We start from the raw sequence: 18899 nt of genomic DNA, 5'->3' as shown, positions 1-18899 counted from the left end.
TCCCACCACAGGAAATTTATTTTGAGTGTCGCCATAGTTTTATTTTTGAAATACACCAATTTTTATATACTGCAGGCAAAAAGAAAATAAATATTATAATGCAAATTTGCAAAAAAAAAAAACAGCATATGCATCAAAATAAACTATTTCCAGCAGTGCAATATGAGTCCTAAGCATCCGAGAAACGACACAGAAAGTCATAAAATCAAACATAACTTTTAAAAACACCAGTACAGGCTCATAAGGCCCTGATGGTAAAAAACTACATTTCTGCAAAATGGCGTCAATTCCGGTTTCCAGGACATGGCGGACATGCAATAGTTCGCGCTGATGGACATAGGAAGTGTTACAAACAGCTGATCAGATCGGCAAAGCGTGTTTCTGGAATATTATGTTTTTGTTGCTGCAAGTGCTTTTTATGCAGTTTTTGCAAAGCTATATATGGAAGGAAACTGTGACTTAGGACAAGCTGATGGCATAACATGTAAGTACAACTCCTCCGGTTTCATATGCAAAAAAAAACTATTGCGCTAGCTTATGTGGTTGCACTGCTACCTGGATTTAAAAATAGTTACGCAAAACGGAGCGTGCCTCCTCCGACCGGCTTTAATCACTACTTTTTAGCCAACAGGCTTCAGTTCATCTCTAGATGGTTAAAACACACCTTCTTAGATGAACCCTGGATAGATGTTGAACAGGCACTATGTAATAATCTAGAGATTTCAGACCTACCATTTACCAGCTCAAACATCAAACAACATGAATGCTTTAAAAGCGTCAACATCAGCTCTTCTCTAACAGCATGGTGGGAGTTTCTAAAAATAACACTGTCAATTTTATTCCGCAACCTAGACATCCACATTACTCATACTCTCATCACACATACATATAGGGGCTTGGGGGTGGGTACATTATACAGCATCCAGAGGATGGTCGGTGTATTCAAACCCCCCTCTGGCGCTGGTGCCCTACCCTTTAATTTTAAATGCATATAGACACTGAGGGTTTTCGGGAGGAGCCGTGCTGCTCTCTGGCAGGAAGCACCATGCCCTCCTGTGTTTTAAATGCACTTTAGAACAGCACGCAGCAACACTACATATGAGCAGGCGGAGGGAGGTTTGGGGTCTTCACTCACCCCCATTCTGTTAACCGTCGGGGCTGGGGGGCTGGGAGGAGGTGCTGGCCGTCGGATTGGGGTCTGGGATGCGGGGCCTCCCTGCTACTGCAGATAAGGAGGCAGTCTGCTTTTCTCCACCACAGAGAAAAGGGTTAAATCTCCTGGGTCCGGGTACCCCCACCCCCAGAGGGACAAACCATACCATAGAGTATGTTTGGGGAGTGTGAATGAGTGTACAGTGTCTATTTGTGTCTGTCTCCACGTCGGGTGAGTGCCGAGTATTTGTTTGTGTATATAGGGGTGGGAATGCACGTTTGTGTCTGCCTCTGGGCCTGAGGCCCGGTCCTCTCTGGCACAGCTGGCTGCCAGCAGAGCCCGCGGGCACGTCACTGCAACCCCCTCTGGCCTCTGCTCTGGGGCTGCTGGGTGACCTCTCGTTTGGGGCTCTCCTCAGCTCTTCCCAGGAGGGTGGCACGGTTGCCCCTCTGGTGGTCCTCCTTGGGTCCTCGCATTCTGGGGCCTCTGGATGTCTGGGGCCTGGATCTCCTCCATACCTGCTTCATGGCCTGGGGGACGGGGCTATGGCTCCCCACACTCCCTAGCAGATCGTTACACGGAGAAACCTTTTGAATACAAGTGTGCTGATCCACACAGGTATGCACACAGGTGTACACACGGGTGTTCACAGACACAAACTACACCTTTCTTGGCTGCTGCCTCAAAGCACATTGTGTGCTGTCAATCTTGCGTACTGCACAATAACATGTAATATTTAGTATCTGCTGTTATCTACTGTTAGCTAGTTTATTGTGATGGCTTTGTATTTATTGTATTGCTCTTTTTGTTTGTTTTCTCTTCTGTTCTTTCTTATCTCCATACAGGTTATCCACGTGTTTTGCTTGTGTTTCTTTTTTTTTCTTCCCCACTTTCTCACCGTCTCTTCTCCCCTCTATTTTTCTTTCTCTCCCTCTCTTTCTTTCATTCTTTCTCCCTGTCCTATCCCCCAGTCATGTCTGTCCCATCTGTAACAACCGAAAATAAAATAAAATAAATACATAATTATAATAAAGGTCAATCAAATGGACCAATATGGCAAGGCCATGATGATCCAATTGGTAAATCCGCTTGGCATCTTTCTTGGCCTTCAGGCAACAATTCTGATGGCTAAAGATACAAAACAAAAAAACAAAACTATACTTACAGGACAGCCAGAACACAAGAATACGCTTATAGTATAAGTTGATGCACAGAACGAGAGGTCTCATCTTCATCACACGGCAAGAAAAATGAAATGTTTCATGTATTATATGATGGTGAAAACAGAGTGTAAATTTAGTTTTAATATGATTTGTTTTACCATTTATGCTTAATCTTAAGACAATATCAGAAGCAGTTTTGATGACATTGACAATTGCTGCTTTTTGCTACTCGGAATCACAGAAATGACACCAGTTTGGGCTGAAAGCAAAGTTGTGGGAAAGCAGACAATTTGAGAGTCCCTGAGAGAGGCTTTGGATAATAACAAACTTGTGTATTCATGACATGTCTAGCACAGTCCCTTCGGTACTTGGACCTTGTCAGACATTTTAATAGACTAAACACACACAAAAAACAAAAGCACACATCCACACATGACCTCTGACCTAGTAGCTAGCATTCTACAGCTGCTTCGCCTCAACAATAACAATGACCTAACACCCAGTCCCAAAGTCCTGAGGACAAAAAGAGGGAGACATTGGGTTGAGAGAAAGGCAGAGTTTTTTGACAGAGGAATCTAAACATATATTAAGAATAACGAGGTGGATTCAAAACAGAACATGTACAAGGATGGCGCAAAGATGCAGTCTAGACATGAGGAAAACTCTGCTTAATTTCTGTAACAGTGCTGGTGAACATTTAACATTGAGAGAAAGAGCACAACAGTGCTACAGAGTGTGTGATCCTCCTCATGTTATATCAGATTGGTTTGCCTATCAGACAGCACTGCAGTCTGTTTACAATAGACGCACAATTCACTTTCCACAATGTTTAGGAGTTATTGATGGGAATTTTTGTCCTTTCGTTCAGAAGCTGCATAGACTTCCGAACAGAGGTCAGGATTCTGTGCAGGCCAGTAGAGTTCTTCTAGACTAAACTCACTCATCCATGTCTTTATGGACCTTGTTTTGTGCACTGGTGCGCCGTCCTGTTGGAACAGGAAGGGTCCATCCCCAAACTGTTCACACAAAGTTGGAAGGAGGCGATTTTCCAAACTGTCTAAGTATGCTGAAGCGAGTTCTTAAGAGTTCCTTTCACTTGAACTAGGAGGCTGCTACTTCGTGGCTGAGTTGCTGTCTTTCCACTTTCTTATAATACCACTAACAGTTGAATGTGGAATATTTAGTAGTGAGGAAATTTCATAACTGGGTTATAAAAGGTATCATCCTATCTGCCGGAATTCACTGAGCTCCTGAGAGCGACCAATTCTTTTACAAATGTTTGTAGAAGCAGTCTGCATGCCTAATCACTTCCACTGGGACACCAGAATTCAATCATTTGGGTGGGTGAGTCAATACTTTTGGCATATAGTGTACATTATAGGTTAAAACATATCCCATGCATATTTAAGACAGTTACGTCTTAACCCAACCCAAAACAAGTCAAGATAGATATTTCAGATTGTCAAAGTGAACACAGGGAAGACCCAGTCCAAATTTAGGTAAGGAAAAAGCACCTGGGTCAAGAAAGTTAATTTCCATGTCAAGACAGAATTTTCAGGCCAAGGTCAACTGTAACTCATAATGGCAGTTCTCGACTGCTCTCTGTCTGAAGAGTGAGTGAACTTGCTAACTCTGCAGAGTAAAGTGAAGACTGCCTTCAGATACTTAATTTGCATGTAAATGCACATGCTCTAATTATAAGGGGAACTTGTCCCTGCTTGCCTTCTACTTTAGTGGTGTAAGTGAAAACAAGATGCTAAAATCATAGTTGGACAAAGGATGGCTGTGGTGCTACCCGAGATCTATGTCAGAAAGACAAGAATACAGTTTTCTCATTTCTAAATGTGAATCTTCAAGTTGACTTTAAAGGTTGATCCACAGAAATGACATCATTCACTGTTTCTCAAGTTGGAAACTGTAGCACTTTAACTTCATTTTATCCAGGCTGAAATACAACTTTCAGAGCATTTAATATCCAGCATGACTACCTTGCAAACTTTTCAAAACACTCATTCCACCATTGATCTATTCAGCATTTACACTGCATAATGAGCCTTTTATTATGGCCTAAAGAACAGATCAAAAATGAATGCATCACAGCAGTGCTTATTTTCAGAACAGTGCTGTCATGTTGACCCAGCGCTTTACTCAGCATCACGGTCATGTCTTGTTTTGTTTTTTTTATTTAATACTTAAAAAAAAAAATAATTCTAACCAGACAGTTTGTTAAGTTGATGCTTTTAACTGTTTGTAAAACATATATATAATCAGCCAATCACATGGCAGCAACTCTGTACATTGAAGGGGAAGAAAGGTGATTTAAGTGACTTTGAACATCGTTGGTCTCAGACAGACTTCTCTGAGTATTTGAGTATTTCAGAAACTACTGACATACTGAGATTTTCCCATGCTACCATTTCTAGAGTTTACAGAGAACAGTCTGAAAAGGAGAAAATGCCCAGTGACTGCAGGTCTTTAGGCTAAAATACCTTCACGATGTTAGAGGTCAGGAGAATGGTCAAACTGCTTTACGCTGATAGGAAGGCAACAGTAAGACAAATAAACCCTGGTTACAGATGAGTTATACAGAAGACCATCTCTGCATGCACAACATATCAAATCTTGAAGCAGACGAACTACAGCGTTGGATGCCACGCCTGTCGGGTAAAAACAGGATACTGAGGCTACAATTTGAAAAAGCTGACCAGATTTGGACAACAAAAAATTGGAAACATTTTGCCTGGTATGATGAGCCTCAAGTTCTGCTGCCACATTTGGATTGTAAGGTCAAAAATTGACATAAATAACATAAAACCGTGGCTCCATCCTGCCCTGTATTAACAGTTCTGGCCGGAGGTGATGCTCAGTTGGTAACCCTTGTACCAGATGAGCATTGTTTAAAGATGACAGTATTGTTGTTGACCATGTGCATCCTTTTATGATCACAGTGTGCCCATCACCTGATTGCTACGTCCAGCGTGATAATATGCCATGTAACAAAGTCCAAACCTGATAAAGAACAGTTGGGACTGGTGGACCAGCAGATTCACATCATGGTAATGGAGTTGAAAAACATGCAGCAAGTGTGGGATACGATCATGTCAATATGAAGTGCTATGCTAAAAAAGGGCAAGTCCCAAGTCTGGAAAAGGACACAGTTAAGAGAGATAAATGAAATGCCACTTCAAGATAATCTAATGTTAGAAGTCAAGAAGGTTAAGGTCACAAGTAAAGACTCCAGTCTGAAACACTGGCTTTAAAGTCACTGCACGAAAAACAGTCTGAAGACAGGCGAGTCTTAAATTAAGACAAGTATGCAAATCTGCAACTGCACTAATCGCAGTGAGGCTTTAAGTCCAGACAATAAAATCCCCATTACGGACAGCCTTGTAGAAGAACAACTACTTACACAGTGGTGATATTTCTGTCATGACTATTCTGTAAACAGTAAAGCTACTAAAAAAGTCAGACACATTGAATGTTCAACCCATATTGTTCAATCACCCAAAATGTGCAAGCAATGGAAAGACCCTGAAAGAACGAGTGAAGGCGTGTGAGAAGACTCGCAAAGCAGCATTTATTTTCACTGCACACCCCGATGTCTACGAGTGTCCACGCCACGGTTTGTCTGTCTCAATCTCGCTCTCTCAATCTCTTGCTCCATGTTGAGACAGTAAACACAGATGCTTCAGAGTCCCTGCACAAGCAAACGCAGAACTGTGCTTACACACACACACACACACAAAACAAAGAGACAGAGAGCTCAAGACAGACAATGCAAACCCACGATCCCCAGAGAAATCTGACAATAAGAGTGATATTAGTGTGCAATGCTATGCGTGTTGGCGTTTTTTTTGGTTTCGGTTGGTGTGTGCACAGACTTTGCAAGTTAGTAATTAAATGCAAAGCAGTTACAAAGGAATGAATACAGTTAAAACCTTTGGGACTTGAGTGCAAAGATAAAACTTTTCAGAGGAAAAACATAAGCAGACAGAAAGATAGATTGAAATGTCACGTCAACACTTGAAGACGAGCTTATTTCAGAAAGTAACAAAGTTCTCTTGTCTTGATGAAGACCTTGGAGGCACCGACATTTTGCCTTGAGCTTTCCATCAATCAAAGCTGTGCTATTACTGCAGAACACCGCCGAGATCTTGGGGCTATCACCAATATTGCATCATATTACATTTTTTGTCTGAGCCACCCAACCAAGGGAGAAGTGTCACAAATCCAAACAGCTACTCTGTAAAAGAAAAAGAAAAAAATCAGACATATGTGTGTGTGTGTGTGGCTCTATTTCCTAGCAAATGGAGCCAATTCTGTGGCTTTTGGCATTCAATTACACAAAATAACGCTGAAAAAGAGGGAGTGCATTGTTCATTGGGTCTATTTCATATAAAAAAAAAGCCCCAAAGCTCTTTTTAAAATCTCCTTCTTTTACAGTGATATCCACATTTATAGAGCACTAATGGTTTGCGGGGGTCATTTCAGAGAAACTCTTAAAACCGTTTTGCTGTCACAAAGATCAGACCAAAGAGTCTTCATCTCTTGTTTGTGTTCATGCACACTAGAAATGGTCTGCCAGGTTTTTTATGAAGTCTCAAATGATTTGCTTCCTGCCCTTCTTTCAGTTTGTTGTGTTCTCTTTTCTCACATTATTGACATGTGGTGATAAAAGCGCTGAAAACATCAGACAAGTCTGTCACCTTGACAAAACAGCATATTTAGGGGGCACACTTAATGACTGACCCACAGTAAAAAGACTTTGTATGACAGAAAACTGTTTTTAACCTGTTTCTCAAACTTAATTATATAGTCACTGACTTTTCGATCTCTACAAATATACATTTGCATATCAATGTGCAGAATCTGTAGGCAGCAGGCAAAATCCCGGTACTGCAAGCTTTCTGGGTACTCTCTATATGAAATCATGGGCCTTAATGCAACCACAAAAACCCTTGGCTTTAATATCACAGTAGATTTTGAAGAATGTATTTGCATTGTTACAGTCAGGCTGTAAACAATGACCGGCACACAAACAGGAAGTCTTGACCTGGATGCTTTGATGATGTTAGATATCAAATATCTGAATATGTGATAGTTACACAGGAAGACTCATTGCTTCTGGTGACAGCACTCAGTGACAAGTCATCAGATGATAACCAATGGGTTACCAGATTGCTGGCTTCGCTTCCATGGTAACCAGCTGTTTCATTCTGTGTATGCGTGAATCTGGAGAAGTTAAAACCAACAAAAATAACTAAATAAATACATTTAAAAACAGAACATTAGACTTTTTCAGTAAGTTACCTTTATCTATCAGTCAGTAAGCAGCTGACCTTAGTTTTAGTCAAACAAAATCTCTGGTACAATGAACATTAAGCATATATAAACAGTTCAAATGGGAGGAACATAAAAGGTGAATAACTGTATGAAAGGTTACTGGTTTATTCCAAATGGCAGAAAGCCTCGCCTAGAGTCCACGGTAGCAATTTAACTTGAATAATACCTTATCCAGTCATTTTTCTAACAGATAAACATGTTTAATATGCATATTCATTGGGTCCCTTTGTGTATGTATGCATGTGCCTGTCTTCCAACTTCTTTTGGCCCACAGAGATTGTTTAGGCTATTGCCAGCACGAAACAGCATGAACAAACTATACAGGCTCCTGCACAGACCCAAAGTGAGTCACAGAGAGTGGAGACCACTGCAGTCACCCTCGATCACTTTTTCCTTCCAAACACTAAAAATGAAGTGATGATAATTTCCGTGACAGCAAACAGTGGCAATTAGTTTTTCCTCCATCCATCCATCCATTCGCTTCCGCTTATCCTTTTTCAGGGTCGCGGGGGGCGCTGGAGCCTATCCCAGCTGTCATAGGGCGAAAGGCGGGGTACACCCTGGACAGGTCGCCAGTCTGTCGCAGGGCTAAAGTTTTTCCTTTTGCAAGTAATTTTGCCTGAGCTATTATTCCAGTAATGTAGATTAAACCACAATTTCACACAATACTGTGTTATTAGGAATTTGTCAAGTGGGAGGAAATCTTTGGATCCTAATTTGGTCTTCATTTTTGGAGCTTCGTTGTGCTATTTTTTGCACACAACTTCCCAGCGATCGACCGTCAGTCAAACAGTGTAATTAGTATAATGTCAGAGGGCGAAACTTTACTTCAAAAGAAGAAGAAGAGTTTAATTGCAAGACCTGGTACCTCTATTTTGTGTTCCATCAAACAAGCTATTCACTGGTTGTTTTGCAGTGGTGTTGCTGCAGTAGTGTTTTCTATTACTGGTTTTGGGGTCCAATATGTTTTTCTGGTTTATCAGCAAATAAAATTTCAAAAACAACCAATGTATCAATAAGGAAATATTACCAGTTTGGTAATTGCTTACAACAAAAATCTAAGCATGAGCACATAATATTTTGATTTAGGTAATAAAAATAAAAAATAGTGCTTTGGGTGTGCATATGTTAGAGGACAGTGATGTATGTTTTTTCTCTTTTAGGCTACTTTTCTCTTGTATTGTATCCTGAACACTGAAATATCCATCACAAAGCTTCTAATATGAAGTGTTTTTGATGTTTGAACCTGTTTGAATAACATCGTTCACTAAATGTAATTTGGGAGTTTGTAGAAACATTAGTGGATCTCCTGTTTGTTGCCCATAGCTGGCTGTGAATCAGATTATTGCCTTTGATTTTAATACATACCTGCAGCATTACACACCATCCATAAACAAAGAGTGATATGTGCATTTGCAATAAAATCTTTTACGCCGGATGGATCAGAATCTGAAGGTAAATAATCCTGTGTTCTCTACGTTTTAAACATGTCAGCTGTTAAACAGACTCCATATTTATTTGTCGGGAACGTTTGTAATAAAGCAGACACACTCTTGATGAATCCTATGTTCCATGTGAGCTGTCAGTTTTCATCTTCAGAATAGCCGCAGGACCCATACAGTCCCGTCAACGGCTGACTGTTAGCACTGTTGCCTCTCAGTAATGGCTCATTGGTCGTGGGTCCAAATCTAGGCTGGGTCCTTTCTGTATGTTCAGCTTCCTCCCAAAGACATGCATGAGGGTTAGGTTAGCTGGTGAGTCTAAATGGTTGTCTGCCAATATGAGCCCTGCAACATATGGTGCCTTTGCAGGGTATACCCCGCCTTCCTCTTAGTGCTTAAAATCTGATACTTTGTTACTTTTAATTTTACCAAATAATAATATGTGCCTGTGTTTTCAGTAGATTAGCTGCCCCCTCATCAGGGCTGCTTGTTGGTGACACATCAGATTTGTGCATTTCTTGATCGATGACATTAGTCATTGAAATGAACTGACACATCTTAAAATTTTCAATTATCTGTTGTGCATTGTAAGTCCGACTCCTGGCAATGCCATCTCTAGTTGTTCTTATAAGAGTGATGGTTGTGAGGAACCAAGTATGAGATCAGTTCTTTTTTTTTTGAAGATTAACCTACTGGGAACCAGTTTTCTGTTGTTTAAGTTTAATCAGTGATGGAGCTGTAATTACTTATGCCAAATAAATATTTCCTGCAGACAGATATTTAAAATTCACATTCATTGCAGCAGAATAAAGTTATCAGACACCAAAGTGCAGCAAATGCTCTTGCTCAGTATTTGGGTATTGCTTGAATAACCATAATGTTAGATTAAACTGCGATGCAGATTTGCATAACGATCATTTATTTATATGTTTTGGATGGCTATAAAATGCCCTAAAATGATATGTCACCTACTTCTGAGAATTCATTTTGTCAGACACTCGAAGAGCTAGAACTGAATCCCCAAAGAATCAAAGAGGCCTGTACTCATTGTCTTGATGCATAATGTATTTAATAAGTCTTAATCAGAGCAGCGCGCATTATTTATGCAAACCTCAAGCATCTGAAGCAACCAGCTTGCCAGGCATAATAAATAGAAGTTGTGTAAACTCTTGGAAGTTCCTTGAAGTCAATAAGCACACAGTTGTCCTTGTAATCTTCTGCCCATCAGAAAACAGAGACGGGCTGTTAGAGGCGGTGCTTGGGCTTTGGGTGCTAACAGAAGCAATAATTACTGCAGGATTACTTTAGAGGGTGATTACACTACATATCAGGTCACCATCATTCCAACCCTGCACACATCCTTCACACCCTTTTCTTTATAGCTCTCCAAGTTCTACTTGGCTTGTGTAATTGCCTCTGTCTCAAGCCTATGGCTTTAAACGGATTGAGTTTGTTTATCCCCAGCTAAACTCAGAACCCCGGATAATCTGTGCAAGAAAAAAAGAAGAAGATAATATCTCCCGTCTGCTCAACGCTTCGCTTATCCAAACAAGCTCCGTTTGTCTCCCTGAGCAATAACACGTTGCTGGCCTAGATAAATATGACCCACGTCCCACAGTAACACAAGGAGGGCTGGGAAAAACACACACGCAGTCCCACTCTTATACCCGTATGCCCATTCAGCGCATGTATAAGCACAAAGGCACACATTTCAGAGCAGACAATGAGTGCCGGGTGAGTGCGATACCGAGTCTCCCTCACAGATGCACACTGGCAGCACATGTTCTCCAAGGTCTGACACATTAAGGCAGAAGTCTTTTAATGGTAGTAATGGGGACAAAGAGAAGATTATTGCTTAAGCAAAAAAACTATGAGCAGCAGCTCTCAGTTGTGGTGTTTTAGTGAAGCAGCAGGCGGGCACATTCCAGGACAGCTGCCAGAGACAACGGAGCACCGGAGAGCAAGGAGAGAGAACAGCCGTACAGGGAAACACAACTGTGTTCATTTGGCTTCTCTTTCTATGCGCAATAACAATCATGACTTTGCAGAACTAGCAGCATAATTAACTTGAGGAAAATAAAGTTTCAGGCATTGTTGTGCATAACTCATTTCAAGTATTATTATGTAAACCTCAATGATAAAGAGAAGCCTGGCTTGATGGATTTAGGTCATTTAGATAAAAAGCCAGACTCACTGTCATGCTGCATCTTCTCTTATCGACCCACTATTATAAAATGGGACACAAAGGACAGCGTATTTAATGAATGAAGTCATCTTAATAACTTGTTTCTGTTACCAAGTGAATCCAAAGTAAAGTTTGCATTTCGATAATCAAGTGAACTATGCTAGGTATCTGTTTTTCAACCCCCACATTAACTTTTCAGAACTTTTCCAAACCAAGCAGTCTTGACAAGGTTTTGACAAGAGCTTATCTCATTGGTCCTTAATCATTTCCCACATTTTTGGGAAAAGTGGAAATCATAACTGTCAATTAAAGAACAAAGAGAATCTGATGGATTCTACCAATATGTATCAAACAGATTGCAAAGGCAGATTGTCAACTTTAATTCAGTTCAAGCTCAGCCCACACTGTTCCAGTTTCTGCTCTCTGCCTACTCCCTGGTATCAGCTTCACTCCAGACTCTGCTGGGACTCTGAGGTTGAGACAGGGAGGTGCAAGGAGCAGAAATCACACAGAAGTTTGAACTGTTTAAACCAAAAAGCTAGTTAGCTGAACTGCATGACTGCCCAGCTGAATTAGATGTCACCGAATGTCCTTCATCTGAATTCAGACAAAACCAAGCGACCAAACAATGTGGGGTGTTTCTGGAATCTTTGTTTTCCTACAGTGAGCTAGAAAGAAAAATCCACATTTATAAAGTTTACTTTTTCTGCCTTAAGAGGTTTTCACAACACTTTCATCCTCAAGAACTCAATTTTTCAGACCAGCACACAGCTAGTTTCAACAGTTGGTGTTTTTCTCTTTCGTGTTCAATGTTTTTAATGGATGACTTTTTTGGGGGTGTGTGTTGTTGTTTATCCTCTGGCTGCTGTTTGTCATTTATCATTTGCAAAGAATGTTCATTAAAAATGTTCTTGTTTGAGAAGTTGGAGAACAAACCTAGAGGCAACTCTGCTGCAGGAGGCAAAGACAGGCATGTGAGACTTCACACTATATAGAATTACCAGAGCAAAAGCAGCCCAGTAAATGAACCAATGAACCAGTAAACAAATATATTAAGTATCAGTTCAATCTCTCCCTCTCTTTTAGTCTCTGCGGGCAGAACAAATGACTGTGAATTAACAATTCACCTGAAGAATGTTGGAAAAAACGGATATTTCAGCAAAGCCTGGACATTTTTATGCATTTCTTTAAAAAGATGCTTTAAAAGAAAACTAATGTCACAACATGGATTTATTTAAAAGTACATTTAAAGTTTGTCTATAAAAAATATAGAAATACAAATGGAATAATGTTCAGAATCACCTGTGTTTGGGACCCACCACAGTGTGCAGTGTGCAACCAAGAACCCAGGTTGCATGTGGGGGATGAACTGATAAGTGAAATTTTTATGTCTAGGTTTAATTATTTGTATTTTTTAGCACCTTGAAGTGCATCTGCAGTATAAGAAATAAAGGTGTTTTTTTTCTTCTCTTGAATCCTTTTGTCAGGGCCAGCCCCACTGATGGGGTGCAGAAACACCGCAGGTGAGGCTTGGACAAACAGGTGGAAAATATAAAGTAAAGGTAAGGTGAAGGATTTTTTTTCTTAGAAAATAAACAGGCAAGGATTTCCTGACCGTTATTCAAGTAAAGTTCAACTTGAAACCGTCTTTTGTTGTTGTTTGATGTGAACTTTTTTGGGTGTTGAAGTGAGGCAAGCTGGAAAAAGTGAGTGTCTTTAAATGAAGAACGGCAAATACGGCTCGTTTCAGACAAAGAGTGAACTAAGGGGCTGCACCAAGATGCTAACCCCAACTCGTCGCGGCAGATGGCCCCGCCCCTCCCTGAGCCTGGTTCTGCCAAAGGTTTCTTCCCACTGTCGCCAAAGTGCTTGCTCATAGGGGGTCATATGATTGCTTTACAATATAAAGCGCCTTGAGGCGACTGTTGTTGTGATTTGACACTGTATAAATAAAATTGTATTTAATTTAATTATATCCCAATTCATAAGAATTATTTTGGATTGTGATTCATGCAAAGCTACTGAGATAGCAGACAGCGTTAAGATTATTATAACAATCCTAAACACTGTATTTAGCTGAAGCATTATGTAGCCCTTAGTGATGTTTAGGAAGTTTAAAGACTGCCTCGCATACATCCATCTTTATTAGCACATTTGGTCGCCTGTGTCGCTGATTTGCTATATTCATTGCAATGACAAATGTTAATGTACAATAAAGCTGTCAGTAAATACTAGAAATTCAATCACAGAAACAAAATTTTCCAAAAAAATGCATTTGAATGTGAAACTTAAATACATTTTTAAAAAGAGCACAACCAACAGACCTCTGTTTTCCAAGTTCAACAGAATGAGAAGCTGGGATTCCACCAGAGAAGCTGTTAGACCCACCTCTGTAGGGGGGTTAACAACCGATAGCCCACCATAAGGCATACTGTGTGTGTCAAAACCAGAACAACATAGGTCAAGCTTTTGCTGACTCAGTTTTCATATACACCGCTGCCAGAGCAGAGAAAGCGGTGACTGATTCAGCGTACCATAATTGGTAGTGGATGAATATCAGCGGAACAAGTTAAGGCAAACTGTGTTAAGTCATAGCACTTGCCTGAAACTTACTGTTTTAATTTTACTTGTGAAGGTCTTTAGTTCTACTAACTTTCGAGGCTCTTTCAGCCTGTTAGGCTGCATAAATAACAGTTAAAGGCTGTAGTAATCTAATTACATACATGAGCTAGTTTGTCAGCTTGTGCCTAAAAAACAGAAAACTCTCTGGTGATTAGGCCTGATGGGCAGATGGAGGCGGTGGTGGTGGAGTGGTCAGGAGTCACAATATTCTAATGGTTTGATTTTGTAGTGTGAAACCAGCAGCAGGAATAAGCATCGCACCACCCACATACTTGTTTTCATTTCAGTCACCGTCTGATAGCAGCTAAAAAAAAAAAAGCCACTTTTAAAAACATTGCTCTCCTTGTGGTCAAACTCTCCTCGGGGTGTCTTTAATTAGTGTGTTTTGAAGTAAATAAGACAAATGCTGAAAAAAAGAGAGAGAAGTCGTTCCGCACAGTGTTACGGATTTAAGATAACTGCTTCAAACGTGGGAAAGTTCATATATGATTGGCTGTCCAGATTCCAACTTTCACTCTTTCTACTGGGATCATCGGGTTTCCACTAAGCTGTTTAACCAAAGCCATGGAGGTCCAGCAAACACAGATGTTCCTAGCATGATTGAAATGGAAGCTTGTGGTTTAGGACAAAGAGATTGATAAATAACTGACACTCACTGGCTAAAACAAGTGGTTAAACCTTCTCAGTCCTCTCTTTAAACCCATGGTTACATGAAAGCGGCCTCTCGCTCATGTTTGGTAAGAGTCTGGTTAGGATCAGCATGTTGAAACACAGCTACAGATGTGTGTTCCTGTTTACACTGAGCAGGAGGTAATTGAGGAAGTCTGGCCCTCTCTTCAGGAGCTCTCTGCCGCTCAGTGGGAGTTGTGTTACTACTGAACCAAACATTTCACATCTCGCTCTCTTAACTCTCCTTGTTTATCTCTTTTCTCTCCGTCCCTATATGCCTCTTTCTCTCCTCCTCTGCCTTCCCCTTCTTCCGCTGAAAGAAATATCTGCTATTTAGCAGGGAATGATGCCATGTCTGCCTCACCCTGAAAGAGCTGCACCAAAGCGGTAGCAAGAATCTCTTTCTTTTTCCACCACAACAGCTTTCTAGCTTCATCCAGGGAAGCTGTGTTGCATCTGTCAGCAATACCTCCTTTAACCTCCGTACCAGAAGACAGCAGGGAGCAGCTAAGTCGAATCCCATGTGCATTAAAGCATACAAATGAGTTCATCTTTTGGGAACTTTCCCAAGGAGCAAAGAGCACATTCGGTATGCAGCGATCCCACCTCCTTCCTCCTTCTCTCCACACCTGCTTAGCCTTACCTGGAACTGGCCGGTGTAGTCGTCATCTGTGGTGCCCTCTCTGCCCTCTTTCAGTGCGATGAGAGTGAAGCCTCTGAAATAAGCAGGGCTGGTTGCCAGGAGGACCACTGTAAAAGATGTGTGCATTGAAACTCAACAATAACACAAAAGAGGCGTTTACATTGTTACATCAGGGTCTTGCTGTTACAGAGGGTCACCCAGGGAAACATGTGAAAGCAGCACTCCTTTGAGTATTGGACTGATGTGGAAGAGTGAGGGATATAAATACTAGTTTAGCATCTCACAGCAGAATAAAAAAAGACTATAAAACTATAAATCTTTTTGGAGTTTTGTGTGGGGAACAGGTCAGGAACAGGAGCCAGATAATGAGATGTGGGTGAAATTTTATTTGGCTCAGCCTTACCTTGACTTTCATACTATTTGTCTTAAATTTGCTCCTGGCGCTGAGGAGAAGTGTCAATATTATCAGCTTTATCTGTTTGGTTTTTTTAGTCAACTTATTTCCTACTTAAGCACCATGAAGGCTGGGGGATATTTCTTTTTTGGTGGTGTCCTTCATAGGACCCTGATAGCTGATTAAAATTTAGACATGGATTGCTGAAATGTGGTGTCACAGCCAAAAACATTGCATGATCAGGGGTATGATCACAGCAGGGAGATTTTAAAACAAGGTGACCTTTTTTTTCTTTTCTTTTTTTACAATCCGTGTTTTAAATGCCTGCAGCAAAACTGCAGCACATCAGGTCACATCCAACACTCTTCCACTGGACTCATTTCAATTTTTAGAAAAAAAAGAAGCTTTGTACTTAAAACATGCCAGTGAATTGTGATTACAATTGATTAGTGATTCTTCTAAACTCATCAACAATCTCTGTGCCACAGGCCAAAGAGGCCTTTTTTGAAACGTGCTCATATTCATCTGATAGGAGGAGTTTAAATTTGTAGGGGTCAGCTTAATTGGAGCCAGATCTGTGTGAGTCTTCCTGTGGATACTTGTATGTTAGTGTGTGTTTGCGTCCATTTCCTGGCAACGAGAGAAGAGGAAGTGAATATCGGTCAGACATTATAACTCTAAGTATCCTTATCAAACCAGTACTCTCCCAGAAGGGGCCAGAGGAAGCAGACTGGGTTTGGAAAATTGCGTCCTTCAGGCTACAATTTTCTAATAAAATGTGATTGCTGTGGTTATTACCTTGATGCCAGTGAGAACATGTGATTACACATAGTTGTGGTTTTGGAAGTGAAACACAGCAGAAATTGAAAAGTACACGTGCCTCTGTTTCAACTTGGCAAACAATCCACTTGCTAAATTTTCTGAGGATTGCGCGCTAATTGCGCAAAGTGTCAAAACAAGCCAACTCTACCTCTGTAAGTGCTGCCAGGCCGGTAGGTATCCGGGTCTCCCTCCACTCTGAGCCTGAACTCATGGTGCCCATCCCTCCGGGTCCCGTGGGTCTGCGCCCGGAGGATCCGCCCGCAGTACCCGTCCGACCTCCCTCCGAAGGGCTCCTCCACGAACGCGATGGCGTTGCACACAAAACTCGAGACGAAATAGTACTGCAAAAGCAGCAGATGCAGATACATCCCCATCTCGGAACTGCAGCCCGGAGATGGAGCGTACGCTGGCAGTTCAATCAAAACAATACACAACCCAGCAGGGGAAAGGCGAAACAGCGGACAGAAGAACAGTTCCTGCCCCCTCCCCCGGGAACTCCCACTGAACTACGGCAGCGTCACAGTCAGTGGTAAAGGTGAAGAGAAGGAGACGAGTCCATCCTGAAGTGAGGAGAGCGCGCGTCTGGGGCGCACCACGGTAAAGCGGTCCTGAGAGGGGAGAGTGAATGAAGAGCTGCTGCCGCTGCTGCTGTTCCTAAATCAGTCAGTGGTGCTGATAGAGAGACTGAAAGCAGACTTGAAGGACTTGAGGGAAAGTCCAAACGGTAGCTTAATGAGGACCGTTTACCTCCCACCCTCCTTCCTCCGTTCGCCTGAAATACGCACAGTAACACTCAGTCTGTGTGGTTCTCGTGGGGGAAATTAAAACTGTTTTGCCTGGTGGTCTAATGTAAAAACAGATTTTAAACACTCTTAAAGACACCAGGAAGTCGTTACAACCGTAAAAGTCTAGTTACTTGCAAAGTGAAGCAGGAACAGACCTGTGAGTCTTTTTCCTGAAATGCTATGCGCATTTTATCCACATTGGCCCAATGTAAGCGATATCATTTGCTTCTTTCATGTACTTTGTGTATTTGTCCATTTGCCTGTAGTTTAATATGAATGACACATGTGACACATAAACACAACATTAAAGTCTCTGAAGCTTGACCGTCAGACAACAATGAACCGTAAAAATGCGTAAGTGATCGTTTCAATTGCGTCATTCTCATCATAATTTATTTCACTGTTTTATTCCATCTTTCCCCCTCACACATCTAGTTCGTGTAAAGCACCAATTCATCTCCCCTTGCATCTACAAACACACTAACCACAACCGCTTTCTAATTATTTATGGAAGCCAGTCAGTTAAACCGGGAGGCAGCTTGTTCCGTCCAGCAGGTGACGCCAAAGTATCTTTGCGCCTTAAGCTACTTGGTAAACTTGTCACTCTTCTCATCACCGCACTTTTCTTCCATCTCGTCAAGTTTTATTATAGTATGGAGAAAAGTATGAGGGATTATGGAAATGCGGCGGGGTGTGGGTTTTAGGGCTCATATTAAATGTGTAGTTTGGACTCAGCTGAAGCAAGAAGTTTAAGTTAGATGATATTTTGATCCATTTCCCTTTTTTTTTTTATCTTGTTCCTTTATGACATTTTACAGCCCTCATTTTATTCTGTCTGACATATAAAGCAACTCTGAGTAACTTTAATTTCTGCTTTTATTTAACCGATATCATCAATGACAGCTTTTTGGGAGAACAAATGTACGCATGGGTGTGTGTTTAAATAATAGATGACACACAGAATTGAGCTGGACAAAATAAACTTGTACTGAACTTGCATGCAATTATAATTGACATGTTGTATCTGCATGCCAAATATGTGTGCATGTGTTCATACCTAGGGAGTATTACCTAACTCAGAGTAGAGCTGGAAATAGTTAAATTAAACGGTATTGCCTGTGATAGAGCCCATCTGGAGGTACTCTGCTTTATAAGCTATCTGACGGATGTCTGACGTCTGTAGCAAAGCTTTGACCAAGATGTGGAGTCCGAACAACTCATCAGCCTCTCAGAATGAAAACAGCCTGCTTGTATGCTAGCCAGAAACATTCCTGCAGTGAAACAAAGCTTTTCAGGAGAGAGTATTGGTGTAAAATGTCCTAGTCTGGTCCTCTGGAACATGTTTTTCTTAATACTGTAGAATAGCAAGAAGCAGTTTAATCTCATTAAGTATTTACATTAAATGTGGTTATGCAAGTTTTACCAGTGAAGTCAGAAGAATTCAGCAGAGTAGTAGTATGAAATGAGTTCCTTTGTCTCCTGACTATAAGTTAATACGAGAGTGTAAAATATCTCCTTTGTGTAAAAAGTCCTGTAGCCACTGCATCTGTCTTGTCTAGTCAATCTGCCTGCCTAAATAAGACTTGCATGAAGGTAATAAGGTTCTAATGCAGGAAGTATAGGCCAAAAGGGTGTATTAAATATGAAAATTGCACTGATCTTAGAGTGTGGAAGTCAT

At 41.1% G+C, this 18899-nt stretch overlaps 1 protein-coding gene across 1 annotated transcript in view; it reads right to left on the bottom strand.

The window, feature by feature from the left end:
- Positions 1–17107, bottom strand: part of spon1b (spondin 1b) — a 131287-nt gene extending 114180 nt beyond the window's left edge. The window contains exons 1-2 of the mRNA XM_014413055.2: positions 16585–17107; positions 15221–15327 (exon numbers count right to left, since the gene is read on the bottom strand). Of these exons, the coding sequence (XP_014268541.1) occupies positions 15221–15327; positions 16585–16810 (333 nt within the window). The 5' untranslated portion in view covers positions 16811–17107. The remainder of the gene's footprint in view (positions 1–15220; positions 15328–16584) is intronic.
- Between the last annotated feature and the right edge of the window lie 1792 nt (positions 17108–18899).

This window comes from Maylandia zebra, linkage group LG7, assembly GCF_041146795.1.
Source record: "Maylandia zebra isolate NMK-2024a linkage group LG7, Mzebra_GT3a, whole genome shotgun sequence".
Taxonomy (NCBI): Eukaryota; Metazoa; Chordata; class Actinopteri; order Cichliformes; family Cichlidae; genus Maylandia; species Maylandia zebra.
Note: the sequence above shows the minus strand (reverse complement) of the source record. Positions and strands in the feature narration are given on the sequence as shown.